This window comes from Carcharodon carcharias, chromosome 2, assembly GCF_017639515.1.
Source record: "Carcharodon carcharias isolate sCarCar2 chromosome 2, sCarCar2.pri, whole genome shotgun sequence".
Classification (NCBI taxonomy): domain Eukaryota; kingdom Metazoa; phylum Chordata; class Chondrichthyes; order Lamniformes; family Lamnidae; genus Carcharodon; species Carcharodon carcharias.
In genome coordinates this window covers 155,527,918-155,547,056 of record NC_054468.1, presented here as the reverse complement: position 1 = coordinate 155,547,056, position 19,139 = coordinate 155,527,918, and the positions used below count along the sequence as shown (strand labels likewise).

The following is a 19,139-nucleotide window of genomic DNA, read 5'->3' as shown; positions in this document are numbered from 1 at the left end:
GCACCAAGTCACCTCAACCACAGGGCAGCCCTTACCCCCCTGCACCAAGTTGCCTCAACCGCAGGGCAGTCAGGTGGAGCGGACGACCACAAACTGGTTTTACGACGATGATGTGAAACCGATCATTGGCCTTCTCGCCATATAATCTGCTCATGCCACCGAACATGCCAGATGCCAGCGGGCACGGAAATCCTAGCTAAAATATTTATTTAGTTTCTCTGCTCTTTCCTTTTTCCCCATAATAAATTCTTGTCCCTGCCTGTAGTGGGCTCACATTTATCTTTGCAAATCTTTTCCTTTTTATATACCTATAGGAGCTTTTACAGTTTTATGTTTCTCTTCAGTTTACTTTCATATTACATTTTCTCTTTCTTTGTCAATTTCTTGGTCCTCCTTTACTGAATTCTAAATGCTCCCAATCCTCAGGGATTTTTGGCAACTTTATAAGCCTCTTCCTTTGATCTCATACAGTCTTTAAGTTCTCTTGTCAGCCATGTTTTTCTTGCTGAGCTTTTGTGTCTTAAAGGAATGTAAATTTGTTGTAAACCATGTGTTAATTTTTTAAATACTGCCCATTGCCTGTCTACCGTCATACCTTACAATGTTGTTGCCCAATCTGCCACATCAAATTTGCCCCTTCATAGTTTCTTTTGTTTAGATTTAAGAGCCTAGTTTCAGATTGAACTATTATCACTTTCAAACTTAATGTAAAATTCTATCATATTATGGTCACACGTCCCTAGAAGCTCTTTTACAATGATATTACTAATTATCCCTTTTTCCTTGTGTAATAGTAGATCTAAAATAGCCCATTCTTTAGTTGGTTCCTAAACATAGGTTGTGAATCTTATTGGAATTCCCTATCCCAGAGGGTTGTGGATATTCCAATGTTGTATATATTCAATGCTGGGATAGGTAGATTTTTGTGTCTCTCGGAATCAAGGGAATGGAGAGTGGGTGGGAAAGTGAAAGTCAGCCATGATCATATTGAATGGCAGTGTGGGCCTGAGAGATCATATGGTCGACTCCTACTTCTATTTCTTATGGTCTGTTGAATATGGAGATTGGTGGGTGGGAGGTGAGGACAAAGGGAACCCAGTCATGGTTCTGGGGGTAAAGAGAATGGCTGAGAGTAGAGGAAATGGAATGGACACGGTTGAGGGAATATAAACCAAGGTTGTGGGGGACTTCCTCAATTGAGAAAAAAGGAAAACGCATCTGAAGCACTAGCATGGAAGGTGGCATCATCAGAATAGATACGAGTTAAGGTAGAGAAACTGGGAGATTGGAAGTGAGGGAACTGGATCATTATCTTAAAAGGAATAATTTGCAGGGCAATGGGGAAAAGGCAGAGCAGTGGTACTAGGTGAATTGCTGCTTCAGAGGGCCAGCACAGACATGACAGGCCGAATGGCTGCCTTCTGTGCTGCAACTATTCTATGATTCTACGTACTGCTCTGGAAAACCATCTCGCATACATTCCAAGAACTCATCTTTCACGGCATTAGTATATTTAGGTTTACCCAGTCTATATGGAGGCTGAGGTTCCCAAGGATTACTGTTTATTCTTGTTGCATGTTAATTTCCTGATTTGTACTATGTCCTAATTGCCACTACTGTTTGGTGGCCTGTAGACAATTCCTACCAATGTTTGCTGCCCCTTTCTGTTTCATAGCTCGACCGAAATTGATTCTACATCTTGACCTTCCGATCTAAGATCTTCTCTCACTAATGTGCTGAGCTCGTCTTTTTATTAACAGCGCTACCCCACCTCCTTTTGCATAAGACCATAAGACGTAGGAGTAGAAATAGGTCATTCAGCCTATCGAGCCTGCTCTGCCATTAATGAGATCATGGCTGGTCTGATAATCCTCAACTCCACTTTCCGGCCTTTTCCCCAGAACCTTTGATTCCCTTACTGATTAAAAATCTATTCTGTCTTGAATATACTTAATGATCCAGCCTCTACAGCCCTCTGCGGTAAAGAATTCCATGGATTAACTATCCTCAGAGAAGAAATTCCTCCTCATCTCTGTTTTAAATGGGCGACCCCCTACTCTGAGATTATGCCCTCTGGTCCTAGAGTCTCCCACAAGGGGAAACAACCTCTCAGCATTTACCCTGTCAAACCCCCTAAGAGTCTTATATGTTTCAATAAAGTTGCCCCTCATTCTTCTAAACTCCAATGAGTACAGGCCCAACCTACTCAACCTCTCATAAGAAAATCCCTCCATACCCAGAATCAACCTAGTGAACCTTCTCTGGACTGCCTCCAATGCCAGTATATCTTCCCTTAGATAAGGGGACGAAAACTGTTCACAGCAGGTGTGGTCTATTTAGTGCCTTGTATAGTTATAGCAAGACTTCCCTATTTTTATGCTCCGTTCCCTTTGCCCTCCCCAATACCTGTTGAACTTATATGTTAGCTTTTTGGGATTCATGTAGAAGGACTCCCAAATCTCTTTGTGTTGCAGCCTTCTGCAGTCTTTCTCCATTTAAATAATATTCAGCTCCACTATACCTGCCAAAGTGCACAACCTCACATTTTCTATTTGTCACTTTTTGCCTACTCACTTAACCTGTCTACATCCCTTTGTAGACTCCTGGAGTCATCCTCACCACTTGCCTTCCCATCTATTTTTGTATCATTCACAAAATTGGCAATTGTACATTCACTTCCCTCACCTAAGTTATTAATATATATTGTAAATAATTGAGGCCTCAGCACTGATCCCTGTGGCACTCCACGAGTTACAGTTTGCCACCCCGAAAATACCCCCCTTATCCCAACCTTCTATCATTTATTAGTTAGCCAACCCTCTATCCATGCTAATATACTACCCCAAACACTATGGGCTCTTATTCTATTAAGTAGCCTTGCATGAAGTACCTTATTGAACGCCTTTCGGAAATCCAAATATATTATATCTAATGGTTCCCCTTCATTATCCTGCTATTTACCGCCTCAAAGAATTCTAATAAATTTGTCAGGCATGATTTCCCCTTCATGAAGCCATGCTGACTCTCCTTTTTTAGATTATGTAATTCTAAATGCTCTGCTATTATACTCTTTATAATAGACTCTAGCATTTTCCCAGTGACGATATTAAGCTAACTGGCCTTTAGTAACGCTTTTTTTTATCTCCCTCCCTTTTTGAATAAAGGTGTTACATTGGTAGTTTTCCAATCCTCTGGGACTTTTCCAGAATCTAAGGATTCTTGGAAGATTACTACCAGTGCATCCACTATCTCTGTATCTACTTCCTTGAATATCCTAGGATGGAACCCATCAGGACCAGGGGACTTATCGGCTTTTATTTTCCCTAGTACGTGATAGTTATTGTATTTATTTCCTCCCCCTCTTTTGCACCTTGATTATTTAGTGTTGGAATGCTATTAGTGTCTTCTAATGTGAAAACTGAAGCAAAGTATTTATTCAACTCCTCTGCCATTTCCTGGTTCTCCATTATTATTTCCCTGGCCTCATTCTCTAAGGGGCCTATGATCACTTTGGTCTCTCTCTTCCTTTTTTTATACTTAAAGAAGCCCTTACTGTATGTTTTTATATTACTTACTAGTTTACCCTCAACATTTATTTTCTCCCACATTATTTTTTTGGTTATCATTTGTTGGTTTTTAAAACTTTCCCAATCCTCTGGTTTACCACTAATCTTTGCCACGTTGTATGTCTTTTCTTTTAATTTGATACTATCCTTAACTTCCTTGGTTAACCATGGTTGGTTTATTTCCTTCCTTGAATCCTTCTTCCTCAGTGGGATATATCTTTGTTGTGAGTCATGAACCATTTTCTTAAACGTCTGCATCATCAACCGTTTTTTCTCCTAAAATCCCATCTCAGTCCACTCCAGCCAACTCTGCCCTCATTTCTTTGTAGTTACCCTTATTCAAGTTTAGCACAGTTGTTTGTGACCCAAGTTTCTCACTCGCAAACTGAATGCTAGATTCTATAATTTTATGGTCACTGTTTCCTAGGGAATCTTTTACTGTGAAATCATTTATTAAACCTGCCTCATTACACATTACCGGATCCAAAATAGCCTGATCTCTGGATGGATCCACAACATATTGTTCTAGACAACTGTCCCGAATACACTCTGAATTCTTGCTTGTGGCTACCTCTGCCAATTTGATTTTCTCAATCTACATGAAGATTAAAGTCACCCATGATTAATGTACTGCCTTTTTTACATGCTCTCATTATCTCCTGACATATTCTCTGTCCTACAGTATATCTACTGTTCTGGGGCCTATAGACTACTCCCACCAGTCAAGACGACCCCCTTGATATATCTTACCTCCACACATATGGATTCTACATCTTCCGATCCAAGATTGTTTCTTGCTATTGTACTTGTTCCATCTCATACTAACAAAGCTACACCACTACCCTTTCCTTCCTGCCTGTCCTTTCGAAAAGTCACATACCCCTGAATATTTAGTTCCCAGCTTTGATCTCCTTGTAACCATGAATCCGTATTGGCTATAAGAGCATACCCATTAACCTTTATTTATGCCATTAATTCATTTATTTTGTTCCAAATACTATGTGCATTTAAGTAGAGAGCCATTAATTTTGCCTTTTTACCATTTTTTCCCCCTTTGACCTATATGCTGCTCTTTTTTTAAGTTTGTACACTCTGTCCCTTCCTGTCACACTCTGGGTATCATTACTTAAATAGCTCCCCTGCAAGGCTGCCATACCCTCTTACTTTGTAAGCCAATGCATCCTCTTTCCAGAACCGTTCCCCCCTCTATTTGGTTTAAAGCCCTCACTACAGCCTTAGTTATTCGGTTCACCAGGGCATTGGTCTATTGGTTCAAGTGAAGCCCGCCTCACTGGAACAGCTCCCTTCTACCCCAGTACTAGTGCCAGTGTCCCATGAACTGAAACCCATTCCTCCCACACCAACTTTTGAGCCATGCATTAAACTCCTTGCTTTTATTTACCCTATGCCAGTTTGCCCGTGGCTGAGGTAGTACTCCCCAGATTATTACCTTGGAGGCTCTGCTTTTTCATTTAGTTCCTATTCTTTCAGCAGAACCTCCTTTCTAGTCTTATCAATGTCGTTGGTACCAATGTGGACGACGATAACTGGATCCCTCCCCTCCCACTCTAAGTTCCTCTCCAGCCCTGAGGAGATGTCCTTAACCCTGGCACTGGACAGGCAACACAGCCTTCAGGACTCTCACTCATGGCTGCAGAGAACAGTATCCCTCTAGTTATACTGTCCCCTACCAACACTACATTCCTATTTCTTCCCCCCACTTGAATGGCTCCCTGTACCACGGTGCTGTGGTCAGTTCGCTCATCCTCTCTGCAGTCCTCGCTCTCGTCCACACAGCTTGCAAGAACCTCATAACTGTTGGACAGCTGCAGGGGCCGAGGCTCCTTGAATGCTACCCCCTGGGTCCCCACACCTACCTCACCTGCAGTCATACCCTCCTGTCTCTGATCACAGACCAAATCTGAATTACCTAATCTGAAAGGTGTGACTGCCTCCTGGAGCAAAGTGTCCAGATAACTTTCCCCCTCCCTGATGTGGCACAATGTCTGTAGCTTAGACTCCAGCTCCTTAAATCGGATCCGAAGTTCCTCGAGCTACAAACATTTGGTACAGATGTGTTCGCCCTGGATTACCTTGGTGTCCAGTAGCTCCCACATGTTGCAGTAGCAACATATCACCTGTCCTGCTGTCGCTATCGTATTTTATTCAAATTATTAATTTTTCTGGTATCCCTACTCTTTACACTTTATTATAATTATTTTTTATACACTGCATTTTGCCTATCCTTCCTAAATGTCGAAAATCTTTGAACATTTGGTTCCTAGCCTTGGTCACCCTGAAGCCACATCCCATAATGGCAATTAGATCATACCTGTTTACTTCCATTTGTGCCATCAATTCATCTGCCTTATTGCGAATGCTGTGTGCAATCTGATAGAGTGCCTTTAATTCTTTCTTTCTATTATTTTTGGAGTCTTAAGCCTTATCTGCTGGTGTAATCATAAATTTGCTCGCTCTGTCCCTTCCTGCCACACTCAGGTTATCAACTCCCTTATTGCTACTTTTCTCTCTTGCCTTGTCTTCTCTCTTTTTAATTTATCATATTTTCCCTCACTTAATCCCTCACCACCACCCCTCCCCCCACCACCACCCTTACTATTCAGTTTAAAGCCCTCTCTACTACCCTAGTTATATGAGTCACCAGAACGTTGGTCCCAGCATGGTTCAGGTGAAGGCCATCCCAATAGTACAGTTCCCACTTTCCCCAGTGCTGATACTAGTGCCCCATGAATTGAAACCCATTTGTCCTAGATTAATCTTTGAGTCATACATTTGACTCTTCAATCTTATTTACCCTACTCCCATTTGTTTGTGGACCTGGTAATGATCCAGAGATAATTAACTTTGAGGATCTGCTTTTTAATTTAGCCCCTAGCTGCTCATATTCTCCAAACAGATCGTCTTCCCTAGTTCTGCCTATGTCATTCGTACTTACATGGACCACAACCAGTAAATTTCCCTTTTCTTCCCCCAGCTGCGAGTTCCTTTCAAGCCCTGAGCACACCCAAACCCTGGCACCAGGCAGGCCACACAGCCTTCTGGACTCTCGCTCTTGGCTTCAGCGAACTGTGATTATTCCCCTGACTATACTGTCCCCAACTACCACTACATTCCGATTAACTTCACCGTGCTTGAGTGGCTTCCTGTACCATGGTGCCATGGTCAGTTTGCTCATCCACCTTGTAACTCCTTGCTTTCATCCAAACAGGTAGCAAGAACCTCAAACCTGTTGGACAATTGCAAGGGTTGAGGCTACTTCACTACTACCTTCTTGATCCCCATATCTGCCTCATTTGTAGTCACACCCATCTATCCCTGATGTAAAGGCAGGGGTGTGACTGCCTCCTTGAACAGTGTCCTAGTAACTTTCCCCCTCCCTGGTGCATCACAGTATCTTCAGCTTGGCCTTCAGCTCAGTGACTCTGAGTGACTCCAGCAGCAAACACTTACTGCAGATGTGTTTGCTGTGGATCATACTGGTGTCCATAACCACCCATGTTCTGCAGCTGCCACACATCACCTGCCCGCCATCTTTTTGGGTTCACTTAATTAATTATTTTACTGATTAAATTTTAATTAATATCTCTAGTCCTGCCTGTGGTTACATTCTTGTTATTTCAATAAATGTTCTATTTACTTACCCTGATTGAAATTCCCTAGTTAAGATAAATAGGAAATACTCACCAGCCAATCTAATTAGCTTTAATACTATTAATAAACCTTATTACTATTAAAAAAACCTTACAATTACCAAAATTATCTAAGTTTTGAAAGATAAACGAGAAAAATACTGAGCAGCCAGTCAACTGCCTATTTTCCTGCAGCATTACGGTTTGATTTTTCTCAGAATGCAGTCGGTCTGCTCTGGAGGTATTGGCTGGATTGAACTGGATAGGTCTTTTAGATTCTGCTGTCTGTCTCCGGGTGCTCCTCTCTCCCGCTCTTTTGGGTAACCCTAATGGTTGAGCAAGCAACTGACATTTGTTGTTCTACATTACACATGAAGAATTTCCAACTAAGGGTTAATATATAAACACTTATGATTGTGTTACTTGATTATTGCCCTGGCTGCTTAATTGTTGCTGCTTAATTTAATGGGGTGAAAACAACAAAAACAATAACCTGCATTTATATAGCTCCTTTACAACAGCAACTTGTATTCAAATAGTACCTTTAATGTAATAAAATGTCCAAAGGTACATTGCAGGAGTGTTCTATGCAAAATTTGACATTAGGTAATATTTAGTGAAAAGCTTGGCCAAAGAAGTAAGTTTTAAGGAGCGTCTTAAAGTAGGAAAGAGAGGTAGAGAGCCAGAGAAGTTTAATGAGGAAATTCCAGAGATTAGGGCCTGGGCAACTGAAGGCATGGCCATTAAGGGTGGAGCAATTAAAATCGGGATGCTCAGGTGGCCAGAATTATGTGTGCAGATATCTCAGAGGATTGTGGGGCTGGAGGAGTTTACAGAGATAGGGAAGGGCAAGGCCATGGAGGGATTTGAAAACAAAAATGAGAATTTTAAAATTAAGTTGTTGCCTAACCAGGAGCCAGTGCAGCTCCTTGGGCACAGGGGTGATGGGTGAACAGGACTTGGTGTGAGTAAGGAAATAGGCAGCAGAATTTTGGATGAGCTCAAGTTTACAAAGGGAAGAATGAGGGAGGCCAGTAAGGAATGCATTGGAATAGTTAAGTCTAGAGTTTACAAAGGTACAGATGATAGTTTCAGCAGCATATGAGCTGAGGCGGGGCAGAGTCTGGACTTGGTAGCTAGGGAATGGAGTATGAAGTGGGGACTGAAGACAATGGCTTTGGTCTTTCCACTATTTAATTGGAGGAAATTTCTGATCATCCGGTACTGGCTGTCAAATAAGCAGGCTGATAATTTAGAGAGAGTGGAAAGGGTGATGAAAGGTGATAATGAGGTAGAGCTGGGTGTCATGTGAAAACTGGCAGTGTTTTCGAATGATGTCACTGAGGAGCAGCATGCAGATGCAAAATAGAAGGGGGCCTAGTATAGATCCTTGGGGTCAGCAGAAGTAATATGGCAAGGAATGGAAGAGAAGGCATTGCAATATTACTCTGGTTATGCTTAGATAGATAGGAATGACACCAGGCGAGAGCAGCCCCACCCAGCTGGACAACAGTGGAGAGGAGGATGGTGTGGTCAACTGTGTCAAAGGCTGCAGACATGTCAAGAAGGATGAGGAGAGAAAGCATACCTTTGTCATGGTCACCTAGGATGCCGTTTGTGACTTTTGTAATGTGGCAAGGGCAGAAACCTGATTGGAGGGATCCAAATATGGAGTTCCGTGAAAGATGGGCATGGATTTGGAATACGTTCAAGGGGTTGGGAGAGGAAATAGAAGTTGGAGATGGGGTGGTGGTTTGCAAAAGTGATAGGACCAAGGTGAGTTTTTGAGGAACGGGGTGGCAATGACAGTTTTGAAGCAGGGAGTGATAGTACCTGAAGAGAGAGAACTGTTAACAACCAGGAAAGCGAGTTAATTTAGAGTAAGATTTTCAAAGACACTTCACAGAAGTGTGATCAAACAACATTTGACACCAAGCCACAAAAAGAGGTATTAGAACAGAGGAACAAAAGAAATCGAATAGGATTTAAAAAAGCGTCTTAGAGGCAAAAGAGGTAGAGAAGTGAAGAGAAGTAGAGAGGAATTCCATAGCTTAGGGCTGAGGCAGCTGAAGGCATGTGCACTTTTGGTAAAGTGATTAAAATCAGGAATGCATAAGTGGCCGGAATTGGAGGAACGTAGAGATCTCAAAGGATTTTGCAGATTCAGGGAGGGGAGAGGCCAATGAGCAATTTGAAAATGAGGATGAGAATGTTAGTGAGGGACTGAGACATAGCACGAGTGGAGTGGCAATTTTAAAGAATGAGGGGAACCAGGCCCAAGACCAGAGCGGGCCTGGGAGGCAGCGCAAGACGAGCGGAGCCTTGGTAAGATTTAGAGACAGCGGGAGCTGAGAATCAGAGCAGAGATTTAAAAAGAGCAAGAGCTGGACTCGGGGCTGAAAGCAGCGCAAGGATAGAATGAGGCCTCCGGGAAGACTCAGGGCTGAAAGCGGCATGATGACAGAGCAAGAGTTCCGGAGAGACTCGGGGCTGACCGAAGAGGAGACGCCAGCAAGAGCAGTATAAAAAGGCGTGAGAAACAGAGGCCAAGACTGAAGAGGAGAAGCCAGCAAGAATGGTATAAAAGGGTTCAAAAAACAGAGGCTGAGACCAGAGAGAAGAGGCGTACCCTCAGGACCTTCAGGCGGTTGAGTTCAAAGTGACGTCACGATTCAAAAAGTGATGTGATGCAGGGGAGGCAGCTGATTGCTAAGTAGGGTCACTTTTACTTCTCTACGTCTATTTTTTCTACTAATTAAGCTGCTGCAGTCCATTAGCATAAACAAAATAAGATGAGGACTTTGGACTGTAGTGGGAGTGTTTGGAGTGGAATAAGGCCTCTAGCATGATTACTCTTCTTTAAAGGGAGTAACTAACGAGCTTAATCTAAAGGGAAGCCATGGCAGCAGAGCTCGCACCTGTGATATGCTCCTCCTGTGCTATGTGGGAAGTCATGGACACTTCCAGTGTCCCTGGCGACCATGTGCAGTAATTGTGTCCAGCTGCAGCTACTGGCTAACCGTAGTTTGGAACTGGAGCTGCAGTGGATTCACTGTGGGGCATCTGTGATGCTGAGATTATCACGGACACGTTCAGTGAGGTGGTCACACTGCAGGTAAAAACTGAACTGGCAGAGTAGAGGAAAGCAGGAAGTACAGGAGTACCCTGTGGCTGCCCACCCCGCAACAGAGATACCGTTTTGGATATTGTTGGGGGAGACGACTTCTCGGGAAAGCAGCTGGGGCCAAGTCCATGACACCACAGGTAGCTCTGCTATACAAGAGGGGAGGAAGAAGAGTGGCAGGACTACAGTGATAGGGGTTTCTATAGTAAAGTAACAGATAGGCTTTTCTGTGGCTGCAAAAGAGATGGTATGTTGCCTCCATCGTGCCAGGATCAAGGATGTCTCAGAGAGGCTGCAGGGCATTCTGAAGGGGGAGATTGAACAGCCAGTGATCGTGGTGCATATTGCTATCAAAGACATAGGTAAAAATAGGGATGAGGTCCTTCAAGCTGAAAATAGGGAGTTGGGATGTAAATTAAAAAGTAGGACCTCAAAGGTAGCAATCTCAGCTTTACTACCAGTACCACATATTAGCGATAGTAGAAATAACAGGATATATCAGATGAATATGTGCCTGAAGAACTGGTGTAGGGGGAAGGGTTTCAGATTCCTGGGACATTGGGACCGGTTCTGGGGAAGGTGGTACCAGTACAAATAGGACGGGTTGCATTTGGGCAGGACCGGGACCAATGTCCTCGAGTGAGGTGTTTGCTAGTGCAGTCGGGAAGGGTTTAAACTCGAATGACAAGGGGATGGGAACTGGAGCAGGGAGACAGAGGAGGGGGAAACCAGGATAAAACGAAAGAAAGAAAAGTAAGATGCAAAAGTGGAAGGCAGAAAAAAAACAAGGATGAAAAACAAATGGGGCCATAGTGCAAAATAAAGCTAAGATGACTAACAAAGTTAAAAAGACAAGTCTAAGGCATTGCATCTTAATGTGCGAAGCATTCGCAATAAGGTAGATGAATTAACAGCGCAAATAGATATAAACGGTTATGATATAGCTGCAATTACGGAGACATGGCTGCTGGATGACCAAGGATGGGAACTGAACATCCAGGGGTATTTAATATTTAGGAAGGACAGGCAAATAGGGAACAGAGATGGGGTAGCATTGTTAGTAAAGGAGGAAATCAATGCAATAGTGAGGAAGGATATTGGCTTGGAAAATCATGATGTGGAATCTGTTTGGGTGGAGGTAAGAAACACCAAGGGGCAGAAAACGTTGGTGGGGGTTGTCTATAGGCCCCCAAACAGTAATGGAGATGTAAGGGAAAGCAATAAGCAGGAAATTAAAGAGGCATGCAATAAGGGTTCAACTGTAATCATGGGTGACTTTAATCTACATATAGATTGGGCAAACCAAACTAGCAATAATACTGTGGAAGAGGAGTTCCTGGAGTGCATACATGATGGTTTTTTTATATCAATACGTTGAGGAACCAACTAGAGAGCAGGCTATCCTAGACTGGGTATTGTGCAATGAGAAAGGATTAATTAACAATCTTGTTCCCTTGAGGAAGACTGACCATAAAATGATAGAATTGTTCATAAGGATAGAGAATGAAGAAGTTGAAACTAGTGTCCTGAATCTAAATAAAGGGAAGTACGAGTTTAAGAAGTGCGAGTTGGCAATGATGGATTGGGGAACCTTACTAAAAGGGTTGAAAGTGGATAGACAATGGCTAATATTTAAGGAACGTATGCATGAATTATAGCAATTATTCATAGAAACATAGAAACTAGGAGCAGGAGTAGGCCATTCAGCCCTTCAAGCCTGCTCCGCCTTTCATTATGATCATGGCTGATCATCCAACTCAATAGCCTGCTCCCGCTTTCCCCCCATATCCTTTGATCCCTTTCACCTCAAGAGCTATATCTAACTCCTTCTTGAAAACATATAATGTTTTGGCCTCAACTACTTTCTGTGGTAGCAAACTCCACACACTCTGGGTGAAGAAATTTCTCCTCATCTCAGCCCTAAATGGTCTACCCCGTATCCTCAGTCTGTGACCCCTGGTTCATTCCTGTTTGGCGCAAAAAGAAAACAGGAAAGGTGGCTCAAGCATGGCTTACAAAAGAAATTAGGGATTGTATTAGATCCAAAGAGGAGACATATAAAATTGCCAAAAAAGGAACAAACCTGAGGATTGGGAGGAGTTTAGAATTCAGCAATGGTGAATAAAAAGATTGATCAAGAAGGGAAAATGGAGTATGAGAGTAGGCTTGCAAGGAACAAAAAAACTGACTGTAAAAGCTTCTATAAATACGTGAAGAGAAAAAGATTAGTGAAGACAAGCATAGGTCCCTTGCAGTCAAAAACGGGGGAAATTATAATGAACAAAGAAATGGCATAGGAATTGAACATATATTTTGGTTCTGCCTTCACAACAGAGGACAAAAATAATTTCCTAGCAATGTTAGGGAACCAAGGTTCTAGTGAGAGGGAGGAATTGAAGAAAATTGTTATTAGTAAAAAAAATGGTGCTAGAGAAACTAATGGGGTTAAAGGTTGAAAAAACCAAGGGCCTGATAATCTACATCCCAGAGTACTAAAGGATGTGGTCCTGGAAATATTGGATGCATTGGTGGCCATCTTCCAAAATGCTATAGACTCTGGAGCAGCTCCTATAGATTGGTGGGTGGCAAATGTAACCCCAGTATTTAAAAAAGGAGGGAGAGAAAAAACAGATAAATGCAGACCAGTTAGCCTAACATCAGTAGTGGGGGAAAATGTAGAGCCTATTATAAAAGACATGATAATAGAAAAGTTGGAAAGCATTAATGGGATTAGACAAAGTCAGCATGGGTTTATGAAAGGGAAATCATGCTTAACTAATCTACTGAAGTTGTTTGAGGATGTAATTAGTAGAATAGATAGGGGAGAACCAGTGGATGTGGTGTATTTGGATTTCAAGAAGGCTTTTGATAAGGCCCCACATAAGAGGCTAGTGGGCAAAAGTAAAGCACATGGGATTGGAGGCAATAACAAATGCACTATTTCCAAGTTTGCTGATGACACAAAACTGGGTGGGGTTGTGAGGAGGATGCAAGGAGGCTTCAGGGCGATTGTGTGTGTGGGCAAACACATTGCTGATGCAGGATAATGTGGATAAGTGTGAAGTTATATGCTTCGGAGTAAAAAACAGAAAGGCAGAGTATTATTTAAATGTGATATATTGGGAAATGTGGATATACAAAGGGATCTGGGTATCCTTGTGCACTAGTCAATGAAAGTAAACTGGCAGGTGCAGCAAGCAATTAGGAACCCAAATGGAATGTTGGCCTTTATTGCAAGAGGATTTGAATTCAGAAGCAGGAATGTCTTACTGCAGTTACAGTGCCTTGGTGAGACTACACCTGGAGTATTGTGTGCAGTTTTGGTCTTCCTACCTAAGAAAGGATATACTTGCCATAGAAGGAGTGCTGCGAAGGTTCACTAGGCTGATACTGGGGATGGCAGGACTGTTGTATGAGGAAAGATTGGTTCAACTGGGCCTGTATTCACAAGAGTTTGGAAGAATGAAAGGGGATCTGATTGAAACGTAAAAAATTCTAACAGGGCTAGACAGACTAGATGGAGGGAGGATGTTTCCTCTGATTGGGGAGTCTAGAACAAGGGGCCACAGTGTCAGGATATGGGGCAGGCCATCTAGGACTGAGATGAGGAAGTCTGTACCAGAAGGCTGTGGAGGTCGGCTCACTGAGTATATGCAAGAAAGAAATTGATAAGTTTTTGGATATTAGGGGCATCAAGGGGTATGGAGAGAAAGCGAGAAAATGACATTGAGATAGAGGATCAGCCATGACCATATTGAAAAGTGGAGCAGGCTTGAAGGGCTGAATGGCCTACTCTTGCTCTCAGTTTCTATGTGTTTCTATGGATGGTGAGCCAGTTTAAGTCAATGAGCACCAGGGACGATGGGTGGATGGGACTTGCCATAGTTAGGGCACGAGTAGCAGAGTTTTGCATGAACTCAAATTTATGTAGGGTGAAAGTTGGGCGACTGATCAGGAGGGCATTGGAATAATCAAGACTAGAGGTAACAAAGGCATGGGTTAGTGTTTTAGCAACAAATGAGCGAAGGTTAGAATAGGACAATGTTACGGAGGTAGAAGTAGGTGGAATCAGTGATGGAATGGATACGTGTTTGGAAGTTCAGCTCAGAGTCAAGTATGACGACAAAGTTGCGAACTGTCTGTTTTAGCCTCTGACAGTTGCCAGGAGTCAGTGGTTAAGGAACAGATTTTATGGCAGGGACTGAAATCAATGACTTCAGCCTTCCACAATATTTAGTTAGAGGAAATTTCTGCTCTAGACCAGGACCGGGATTTTACGTTTGCAAATCAGGACTTGTGCCATCCCGTGAGTACTTTAAATCCGGAGTGAACTCGATGTCAAAATGTCGGTTGCCCATGTAGGCAGTACATCCAGACACGCATCAGATAATCTGAAAGAAGCCTCCCTTCTACTTGCACTCATTTTCCACTTCCTGGTTAGATTTTTCCTGTCAGAGTCTGCAACAAGTCTCCTCCTTTTCATCTATGAACTTGGACCTTTAGAAATCACATTATGCAGGTCTGTGTCACACCCTCTCGCATGCAGTGGTAATGCTAAACCTGGAAGTAAAATGACAATAAAGCATTTCTGTTGAAATGGAACATTCCAATGTGTACCATGATGATGCATGTTCATCACACATCTTTGTTGCATTTCTTTGCTAATATTCAAGCCAATAACTCTGATCCCTGATGGTGTGAAAGTTTCTAGACATCTCTTGGCAATCTGCTAATGGTATATGCAAATTTATGAGGGAATGACTTTTGGGCTTTTAAAAGGCAAAACAGAGGCCTGAATAAATTCAGAACGCACTCCCTCCCCAACCCTCCCCCCATCCCATATGCATAGAGTGATCGAATCTTCTTCATTGCAGATTAGGGGTCACCTTTGACATAGGACTTGATGACTACACTTTTTGCAGTGCTATTTGCAGTGTTTCTTTGTGGGTGACCATAGCACAACAAGTTCCTACAAACAGCAAATTAATAAGAACATAAGAAATAGAAACAGGAGTAGACCATTTGGCTCCCCGAGCCTGCTCCTCTATTCAATAATATCACTGCTGATCATCTTGTTTCAATTTCCATATACCCATCTACCCCCAATAACCTTTTATTCCCTTGCCTAACAAGAATCTGTCTTCCTCCGCCTTAAGAATATTCAATGACCCCGTCACCACCACCTTCTGAGGCAGAGAGTTTCAAATCCGTCTGAGTGGAAAAAATTCTCATCATCTTTGTCCTAAAAGGGCGACACCGTGCAGGATATTATTTACTTCAATCAAATCGCCCCTCACTCTTCTAAACTCCAGTGGAAACAAGCCCAGTCTGCCCACCCTTTCCTCATATGATAACCCACTCATTCCAGGTACCAATCTAGTAAACCTCCTTTGAATCGCCTCCAATGCATTTACATCTTCCCTTAAATAAGGAGACCAAAACTGCTCACAGTATTCGAGGTGCAAACTCACCAATGGCCTGTATAACTGAAGCATAACATCCTTACTTTTCTGTTCAGTCCCTCTTGTAATAAAGGATAGGATTCCATTAGGCTTCTTAAATACTTGCTGTACCAGCACACTAACTTTTTGTGACTCATGTACTAAAACACCTAGATCCCTCTGCACCTCAGAATTATGCCGCCGTTCTCCATTTAAGTAATACTCTGCTTTTTTGTTCTTCCTGCCAAAGTGAACAACTTGACTTTTTCCCACATTAAACTCCATTTGCCAGATCTTTGCCCATTCACTCAACCTATCTATATCCATCTGCAACCTTCTCATGTCTTCTGCACAACATACTTTCCAACCCATCTTTGTGTCATCTGCAAATTTAGCTACAATGTCTTCACTGCTCTCATCTAAGTCATTAATGTAAATTGAAAAAGTTCAGGTCCCAGCATAGACCCCTGTGGGACTCCACTCATCACATCCTGCCAATCTGAAAAACACCCATTCATGCCAGCCAGCCAATCTTCTATCCATGCTAATATGCTACCCCCTACACCATGTGCTTTTATTTTTGAATGATGATCATTCTTTGGTGATGTTGGTTGACCAAGAATTATTGGTGAGCACACTACTCCAATAGCGCATAGAATAAAATCTTCTGCATCTACTTGATTAGGCAGGCACAGCCTTGGTCTCATTCAAAAGATGGTACCTCCGATAGTGCAAAAGTTCCTCAGTATTGCATTCATATTTGTAGTGTGATCCCATTAGCTTTGCTTTGAGCTGAGAGCGTTGCCAACTGAGCCAGAGCTATCCCCTGAAAGGCTAGGAAGTGTAACAGTTGAATTAGGATGGAACTGTTGCTCTAAACTCATTAATAAAGTATTTGTGTTTGTCTAGGTAAAAGATGGAGCACGCTCTGTATCTCGAACAATCCAGGCCAATTTCTTTGAAGGAGCTAAACAAGATGCTATTGATTTGCTCCTCATGGGGGATTTTTACAACGAGGATTATGATAAGGCGAGGATGCTGATGGACAGCAGTGCATTTTTCAGTAAGTAACCATATTCATGACAAACACATCACCATGTTTCCTGCAATAATCTGTGTTACGGACAGGAGGGGGGATTAATTTAAACAGCCCTGATTTCTCCACTCACCATCCGTCCATAAACAGAAAGGTGTTTTTGATTTCTGATTTCCCCCTTTTATAAGTGGTGGCATATTTTCCCCAAGCCTTCAGTTTGGAGTTATCTAATCCTCTGTTATTAACCCCACAGCAAACTTGAGATAAGGTAAAATATGACGGTTGGTTTATTTTTACACACACATGTAATATGGGAAGGGGTTTCACAATGTTAGCCCCTGTTTGCACTCATACAATAAAAGGGGGATAAGGGAAAGAAAGGGGCACAGGGCAAGACCATGATAAAAATAAGAGTTATGGTTTCACATGAGTCCAGAATCCAGAATCGAAAAGTCCAGTGGCATCTTCCTTCAGAGGTTAGCAAGCTGAAATTTTTATAGAAGCGAGGACTTTTTAAAATTAACTTACAGGACCTGAGCGTCGCTGGCTGGGCCAGTATTTATTGCCCACCCCTAATTGCCCTTGAGAAGGTGGTGGTGAGCTGCCTTCTTGAACCCGCTGCAGTCCATGTGGTGTAGGTACACCCCGAGTACTGTTAGGAAAGGAGTTCCAGGATTTTGACTCAGCGCCAATGAATGAACGGCGATCTATTTCCAAGTCAGGATGGAGAGTGGCTTTGAGGCGAACTCCTAGGTGGTGTTGTTTCCATGCATCTGCTGCCCTGGTCCTTCTGGATGGTAGTGGCGTGGGTTTGGAAGATGCTGCCTAAGGAGCCTTGGTGAATTCCTGCAGTGCGTCCTGTAGATGGTACACATTGCTGCTACTGTGCATCGGTGGTGGAGGGAGTGAATGTGGATAGACTGCCAATCAAGTGGGCTGCTTTATCCTGGATGGTGTCAAGCTTCTTGAGTGTTGTTGGAGCTGCACACATTGAGGCAAGTGGAGAGTATTCTATCACACTCCTGACTTGTGCCTTGTAGATGGTGGGCAGGCTTTGGGGAGTCAGGAGGTGAGTTACTCATCGCAGGATTCCTAACCTCTGACCTGCTCTTGTAGCACAGTATTTATGTGGCTAGTCCAGTTCAGTTTCAGGACAATGGTAACCCCCAGGATGTTGATAGTGGGTAATTCAGTGATGGTAATGCCATTGAATGTCAAGGGATGATGGGTAGATTTTCTCTTGCTGGGGATGGTCATTGCCTGGCACTTGTGGGGCGTGAATGTTACTCACCATTTGTCAGCCCAAGCCTGGATATTGTCTAAGTCTTGCTGCATTTGGACATGGACTGCTTCAGTGTCTGAGGAGTCACGAATGGTGCTGGACATTGTGCAATCATCAGTGAACATCCCCACACCTGACCTTATGATGGAAGGAAGGTCATTGATGAAGCAGCTGAAGATGGTTGGGCCTAGGACACTACCCTGATGAACTCCTGCAGTGATATCCCAGGACTGAGATGACTGACCTCCAACAACCACAACCATCTTCCTTTGTGCTAGATATGACTCCAACCAGTGGAGAGGTTTCCCCCTGATTTCCATTGACTCCAGTTTTGTTAGGGCTTCTTGATGCCACACTTGGCCGAATGCTGCCTTGATGTCAAGGGCAGTCACTCTCACCTCACCTCGGGAGTTCAGCTCTTTTGTCCATGTTTGAACCAAGGCTGTAATGAGGTCAGGCAAAACCCAAACTGAGTGCCGCTGAGCAGGTTATTGCTAAGCAAGTGCCGCTTGATAGCAGAGTTGATGACCCTTTCCATTACTGATGATTGAGATGGGAGAAGGCACATAGAGATGTATTAGTTATGAAGGCACAGATACAGAAGCTCCAATGTTCCAGTAGTTCACAGTGTAGATGAGGGCCAGGAACTTCACCTGGACAGAGCTCTTTCTCCTGCTACCTGTTATTTTCCTTCCAGTCTTCTGGCTGGATCCCGCCTCTCCCTGTCGGAGTAAAATGAAATGAATTCCATTTCAAAAAGGGTCTGGGGTTTTACAGGGTGGTTATCACTCAAGGGGCAAGTGATGGTCAAGCCACTCTGGGTGAACTGTGGTGGAGTGCTGGACATCTCACTCTGTGGGTGCTGGGCCCTAGGATCATAGGGCTGAGCTGCTTTTGTCCAGCCTAGCTCCTGCCTGTACACTTTGGTGAGCTCTGGGCTCAGGTGTTCAAACCCAGCGACTGGGGTTCGGCTGAGGGTCAGGAGAGTGTTAAAGGAACCTTGACCTCTTTAGGGAATTCCAGTTTGAGGTCTGGTTCAG

The 19,139-nt window shown here is 43.2% G+C and overlaps 1 protein-coding gene across 1 annotated transcript in view; it reads left to right on the top strand.

The window, feature by feature from the left end:
- Positions 1–19,139, top strand: part of LOC121269593 (synaptojanin-2-like) — a 505,511-nt gene that overhangs the window by 152,465 nt on the left and 333,907 nt on the right. The window contains exon 11 of the mRNA XM_041174296.1: positions 16,691–16,844. Coding sequence (XP_041030230.1) covers positions 16,691–16,844 — 154 coding nt within the window. The remainder of the gene's footprint in view (positions 1–16,690; positions 16,845–19,139) is intronic.